Source organism: Osmerus eperlanus, chromosome 12, assembly GCF_963692335.1.
Source record: "Osmerus eperlanus chromosome 12, fOsmEpe2.1, whole genome shotgun sequence".
Taxonomy (NCBI): Eukaryota; Metazoa; Chordata; class Actinopteri; order Osmeriformes; family Osmeridae; genus Osmerus; species Osmerus eperlanus.
In genome coordinates, this window is record NC_085029.1 from 4,070,971 (window position 1) to 4,077,657 (window position 6,687).

At 38.8% G+C, this 6,687-nt stretch overlaps 1 protein-coding gene across 3 annotated transcripts; it reads left to right on the top strand.

Annotated features, from left to right (window-relative positions):
• The first annotated feature begins 297 nt into the window (after window positions 1–297).
• Window positions 298–6,030, top strand: LOC134031219 (L-seryl-tRNA(Sec) kinase). Of its 3 annotated transcripts, none has more exons than XM_062474773.1 (6): window positions 298–608; window positions 4,343–4,589; window positions 4,680–4,881; window positions 5,010–5,085; window positions 5,185–5,278; window positions 5,759–6,030. In XM_062474773.1, the coding sequence occupies exons 1-6, from the start codon at window positions 387–389 to the stop codon at window positions 5,968–5,970; spliced, it is 1,053 nt and encodes a 350-aa protein (XP_062330757.1). In that variant the 5' UTR covers window positions 298–386; the 3' UTR covers window positions 5,971–6,030. The 3 variants fall into 3 exon arrangements, with proteins under 3 accessions (XP_062330757.1, XP_062330759.1, XP_062330758.1); XM_062474775.1 differs by having other exon boundaries at window positions 5,185–5,317; window positions 5,727–5,844; XM_062474774.1 differs by lacking the exon at window positions 5,759–6,030 and adding an exon at window positions 5,570–5,740 and having other exon boundaries at window positions 5,185–5,314.
• Window positions 6,031–6,687: the final 657 nt, after the last annotated feature.

Genomic DNA, 6,687 nt, shown 5'->3' on the forward strand with positions numbered 1-6,687 from the left:
AATTCCAGATTTCCATGTTTAAGCACATCAAAGAAAATCAGATAACGTTTTTTTTTTTTTTTTCGTTTTCTATTATCGAAACAAAAAACGGAAAATGGGTAGTTTTCCGTTTTTTGTTTTCCTATTTCTAAATGGTAGTTGGGAAACAGATCTTTTCCCGATTTTGGTTTTCTAATTTCAAAACGAAAATCCATTGGCCGCAAAGTACACGGACCAGTAGTATAATTCGGCCTTCAGTCTATCGTCTGATCCTCACTCCGGAGCAGAAGGTGGCGGTAATGTACCAATTATCTGAATGCCAAACACCGTCAAACAAGAAGAACAAAAACATAAACAATATTCTAAAGAATTCATTACACTTCAGAAAACACTGGCAGTTGTCACAAATGGATTTAAACAAAACGCCTGCAAAGGTTCAAAGTGAGCGTGCATGCTTGTGTGTTCTCTGCGGTTTACCGGCATCAGGAAAATCAACACTCGCTCAGGCTGTCAAGACTCTGACTGGTCAGCAACACTGGAGATCATCGGTTATATCTTATGATAATCTGATTCCAGATTATGCTTTTCATTCCAAAACAGTCGAGGGTTTTGAAGACACGGTACAGAGGGTAATGATGATCTAATTTACAATGTTATCAGACAATCAATATTTATCAATAGCCTACAATTCGTATTGACTGTATGTGTATTTCTGTATTTTTCTTATTGAATCCAAACTGCGTTGCAGATGCCACATGAGTGCTGTATCGTAGGCCACAGGCTGGTTTGGGCATTTCATTTTCAAAGTCATGCCCAGCTTTGAACTAAATGCAGTTGAAAATACAATCCCACAATAGCATTTTCATTTTCCAGATGTACATTGGCCGGTATGCCTCTGACGAAGCTTGCAAGACCACGTCTGTTACAGAGGGTTAGACATATGGAAGCAAATCGTGACCACAATTCAAATTCAAATGCATTTCCAGAAATGCATTTTCATTTTAAGAACGTGGCTGCAAAATCGTGACCACAATTCAAATTCAAATGCATTTCCAGAAATGCATTTTCATTTTAAGAACGTGGCTGCAAAATCGTGACCACAATTCAAATTCAAATGCATTTCCAGAAATGCATTTTCATTTTAAGAACGTGGCTGCAAAATCGTGACCACAATTCAAATTCAAATGCATTTCCAGAAATGCATTTTCATTTTAAGAAGGTGGCTGTAAAATCGTGACCACAATTCAAATTCAAATGCATTTGCAGAAATGCAAAATGAACGAAAAAGCATTCTGAGCGGCGCAGCAAAGTGACGTCAGTAGCCGCTCTTCTTCAGCTCCCTGCTGACCGAGCTACCCATCTTGTTCGGTAGGGAGCGGTGTGCACATCTGCATTGCATTACATTGCTAATGTGCCGGGAAATTGATTGAATTGCCGGGTCTTTAGAGCAGCGTTCCCCAAACGGTGCCCACCGGTCCGCGGACCGGTACCGGTCCGTGGTTCATTTCGTACCGGGCCGCACAAAAAATAATTAATAACATTATTTCCTTTTAATTGATTATCAGAGTCTGAAAGACGTTTTATTCTGAAAAATGATTCTCTCCTTCTCCGCGGGCCTTTTCCCCTGAGCAAAAAAGCTCTGCAAAGACGTGTGTTTACTCATTTTTTAGCAAGTTTGTGGGCTTTATTGAACGGTATCATGCGCGTCTCTTCCTCTTGACACATGACAAGTGATAGTTACCACTCAATGAAGCCTGTTTGAGACAACAACTCTATCGGTGTTTTGGATGAAGGCTATCCTGAGATCGCCACTAAAGCACTGAAAACCCTGCTTCCATTTCCAACATCAAGCGGGATTTTCTGCCGTGACAGCAATCAAACAAAATTATGGAATAGGCCTGAACTGGATATAAGGAACGCACTTCGGGTGTCACTGTCGTAGCTTATAGTCACACACAACAGTGGGACTGACACATCGAAAGCTAGCTAGTAACAATATAACGATGGAAAACCAGACTAAGAAACTTAAAGATGGGTCAATTGAAAAAACGGCTGTTTATTTTACATAAAACTCCAAAAACTATTTTTCGCTCAAATCAGCTAAACTATTTTTCTCGCGCGCTCAGCGCGCTCGCATTAGGTGTGGAAGTCACTAACTAGGATCACATCAAACCCAGAATGTACATGCATTAGCAGCGCAGCTGTCCAGGGCCTATCTTTCCTCCCAGTCCGTTCTGCCGGTCCGTGAAAATATGTCTTACATGAAAGCGGTCCGTGGCGAAAAAAAGGTTGGGGACCGCTGCTTTAGAGGACGCATCACAACCATGGCGCTCCCTTAAATTGTGCAAACACTGTTAGAATTAGATGAACAGGTAGAATCTAATAATATATCTGAGTCTGATGCCCGTGACCGAGTCGAACAAGTCATAGAGAGCTTGGCTGCATACTCTGCCGTCACAGATTTACACATTAATAGTAGCTCTGCCACTGTTTTAGTCATTGTTTGACATCAAGTTGCTCAGTCTGTGATGCGTCCTGAATTTGAATTGTGGTCACGATTTTGCAGCCACGTTCTTAAAATGAAAATGCATTTCTGGAAATGCATTTTAATTTTCAAATTTTACATTTCAAATTGAATTTTGGTATCTATTTGCTGGGGCATGTTTTGAAAATTAAATCTCAAATGTCTATTTATTTTTCCTTTTTTATTAAGTGAAAGATTGAGCACTCTTGAAAAAGAAAATTAAAATGCAAATAGGATGATTGATTACTAATTTCATATATGAGTCAAATAATGCAGCCACATTCTTAAAATGCAAATGATTTTCTGGAAATGCATTTGCATTTGAATTTTGGTAACGATTTGCTTCCATACGTCTAACCCTCTGTAACAGACGTGGTCTTGCAAGCTTCGTCAGAGGCATACCGGCCAATGTACATCTGGAAAATGAAAATGCTTTTTTGCTCAGGGGAAAAGGCCCGCGGAGAAGGAGAGAATCATTTTTCAGAATAAAACGTCTTTCAGACTCTGATAATCAATTAAAAGGAAATAATGTTATTAATTATTTTTTGTGCGGCCCGGTACGAAATGACCCACGGACCGGTACCGGTCCGCGGACCGGTGGGCACCGGTTGGGGAACGCTGCTCTAAAGACCCGGCAATTCAATCAATTTCCCGGCACATTTGCAATGTAATGCAATGCAGATGTGCACACCGCTCCCTACCGAACAAGATGGGTAGCTCGGTCAGCAGGGAGCTGAAGAAGAGCGGCTACTGACGTCACTCTGCTGCGCCGCTCAGAATGCTTTTTCGTTCATTTTGCATTTCTGCAAATGCATTTAAATTTGAATTGTGGTCACGATTTTACAGCCACGTTCTTAAAATGAAAATGCATTTCTGGAAATGCATTTGAATTTGAATTGTGGTCACAATTTTGCAGCCACATTCTTAAAATGCAAATGCATTTTGGGAAATGCATTTGCATTTGAATTTTGGTAACGATTTGCTTCCATATAGACTTAACTCCCGACAAAGGAACCGCAAAAGCACATTTCACCCTGCTGAATTCAAATTTCTGCATGCATCAGGATTAAAGAGTTGTAATTCAGTCATCTTTTTACATATCAAGGTGAAATGATGCAAGTTACTTCAGAGTGATGTCATCTTGAAGACTGTTAAGTTTGAAAAACCATCAGTCAAAATGACATTTGATTTATTGACACATAGATATTGAAGCAATGTGTACATTTACATAAATACACCCCTTCAGCCATTCTGTATTGTATTAATTTTTCCTAAGCAACAAATGGAAAGACATCAAGTACATACACATGTCTACCAAATTCCAAGTCAATTGGATTTACGTTTCAGAATCCATCATGGTGGATTTATGGGTCCTTGAGGCTGTTTCCCAATGAGAACTTCTTCCATATAGTCTTACAGTAAAGTGTTTTCTGTAGCTTTTATTTTGAAACAGGTTCTTGTTTTTCTGGGGGGGGTATTTTGAAACTTGGCCTCTTGCCTTGTCATTTGATGTTTATTGACAATATTTCCATTTGCCCTTTATATGTATGATTGCTGATAAGTATAATCAAGAAGTTTATTTTGTCACAATGAACAATTAGGAGACCAGTTTAGACTGGTAATGCGTGAGAGTAATAATTAAACTTTTTTCCAGCAGTGAAAAGTACAGTGAATGCCAATTCCAGTAAATGGTCAAATCTGGACTAGATTACCAAGCAGACTAAACAGACTCTTCAAAAGCAGTTTATTCAAATTGTAAAAATGCAAAAAAAGAGTTGTGCTGGCTTGAACCCCGGAATCGCCGCTTTTGGCTGTATTTGTTCTGTTTTTTTTTCTCAGCAAACTAAATGGAGGTTGTACAGGCAAGCAATTCTACAATGTGTCGAGCATATACTGCAGAATCCTCAAGCCTTGGAGCTGCCACCCACCACCTGCTATATCAACAGTTTTGCTTGGAGACAATGTGTTTATGCGGTAAGGGCTACAGAGGGCTCCAACACCCACCAAACACCACTCATCCTTCTACTGGATGACAACTTCTACTACCGAAGCATGAGATATGAAGTTTATCAACTGGCAAGAAAGTGTAAGTAGAATTTGTGTGTCAGTTCATTACATGAATTATTTGTGGGTAATCAACTGTAGTTTGTATGTTGTGTTAACATGTTTGCCACAGACTCCATTGGATTTTGTCAGGTGTATCTGCACTGTCCAGCGGAATCATGCATAGACAGAAACCAAAGACGACCCCAGGCCTTACCCAATGAAGTCATCGTTGCGATGGCCCAGCGCATGGAGCCTCCCAATCCTGAGAAGAATCCATGGGAGCAGAGCAGCATCTCACTGGACACCAAAGACGGCTTCACAGACAAGGCCTTGTGAGCTGTGAATCAATTGATCAACTAACTAGAACATTAATGTAGTGATTTATTTGATCACATTCTGAATAAATCTATATTACTCTCTATTTATCTTACTATGTACATACTCTTTTACTGTATCTCAGACAGAAGTTGAAGGAGCTTATCTCTATAGCTCTAGACAACCCACTGAGTCCAGTTCAGGACAACACAGAACAAAAGGCATGTTTGGGTTTCTTAATGTATATGTTCATACATTTATTTAAAAAGATGACTTTGGCTGTATTTATGAAGAGTGTCTCCTAACGTTTTTTGTTCCAGGTGGCAGATCGTCTAATCTGTGCCAACAGTGTCGTTCATAAATCTGACCAGGCTTGTCGACACCGGGTATCTCAGGCCATGCAGAAGGCAAGAGGTCAGCTAAAAGCCGTGCCTAAAGCATTGCTTAAAACTTGTGTTATCTTCGGGTCATTATGACCCATCAGTCATTGTGACCCACCATCGTATTGCGACAACTTTACCGCATACAAAAACAAAGTGAAGCATTTTCTTTTAACCGTTGGGCTGTCTCAGACCCCCCACATTGCGAAGGTTAAAAGAAAATTATTTTTATTTGTTTTTGTATTGGGTAAAATTGGGTAAACACAACGATGGTTCGTTATGAACCTTTGGGTCATGTGACCCAAAGGCAGCACAAGGGTTAAACATGATTCAAATGTACACACTAACACACATGCTTAGGTAATAGTTTTGGAATGTTATTTATTTTTTGCAATGGACTACTGAAGTATTTAATTACGCGATTGCCTCAAGCATAGTTTGTGTTAAAATATATTCTTAAGTGTAATGTATTTTTGGTTTAGAGCATTTTTCTTACATTTACTCCTATGTTCAGAGAACAAGATGTCTCCAGATCATATGAGGTCTCTAGCAGCAGAGTTGAATAACTCAAAGACAACATTTCTTCAAAACCTGCGAAAGAAAGTTCTTCAAGACCTACCTATCACCCCACGGGAAACCATAGATGGAGAGAGTGTGGCAAAAAGAGCACTGGATGATTTTGATCAAGATACAAAGGAAATCATGGCAAGATTCCTTCTGAATTAAACAAATGCCACAGGAAAAGTATTAAAACCCCATCATTGATAATTATTAGTTTATGATTAATTGTTTCTATGTACCTTTTTTTATACATACATATACACACACTAAGCACCCTTGTGTAATACAGTGAACTGCATGTTTGTTTTCTTTTTCTACATTTAATTTAATATGCTCATATGAGAGATTTGGAAATGTGGAAGCTATTGAGGCCATGGATAATGTCAATATTTTATTGACTGCACAGTAAATGTCAGTGTCTTTAAGTTGGAAGATTTATATCCAATGAATACACTTGACTTTTTCCCCTCACAAAGTTTTTTAATTCAGAATGTACAAAAACAGTAGGTAAGATTAGTTAATCACAAATGGTTAATTATTAAGTAAATTTAGGTTTAAATTGCTGATGTTCCTGAGTGAACATAAAGCTGCTAGTAAGCTTATGCAGTTCTTCAGTTACACCAAATGCATTGATAAGTCAGTCCAACATAAGTTGAAGAAGAATGTAACTGCAACAAAATCCATTGAAGTATTAAGTCACATTCACATACTTGATTCCTGTAAAGATTAGAAGGTGTTCTGATGGTGACACCTAACAGATACAAGACTAGTACTGTAATCAATAGTAGTGGACCAACACAAACTGTCCAAATGCTACATGATAAAAAGAATCAGCACCAACAACAGTATAAAGGCATCATTCTGAAATCAGAACAAACAAAA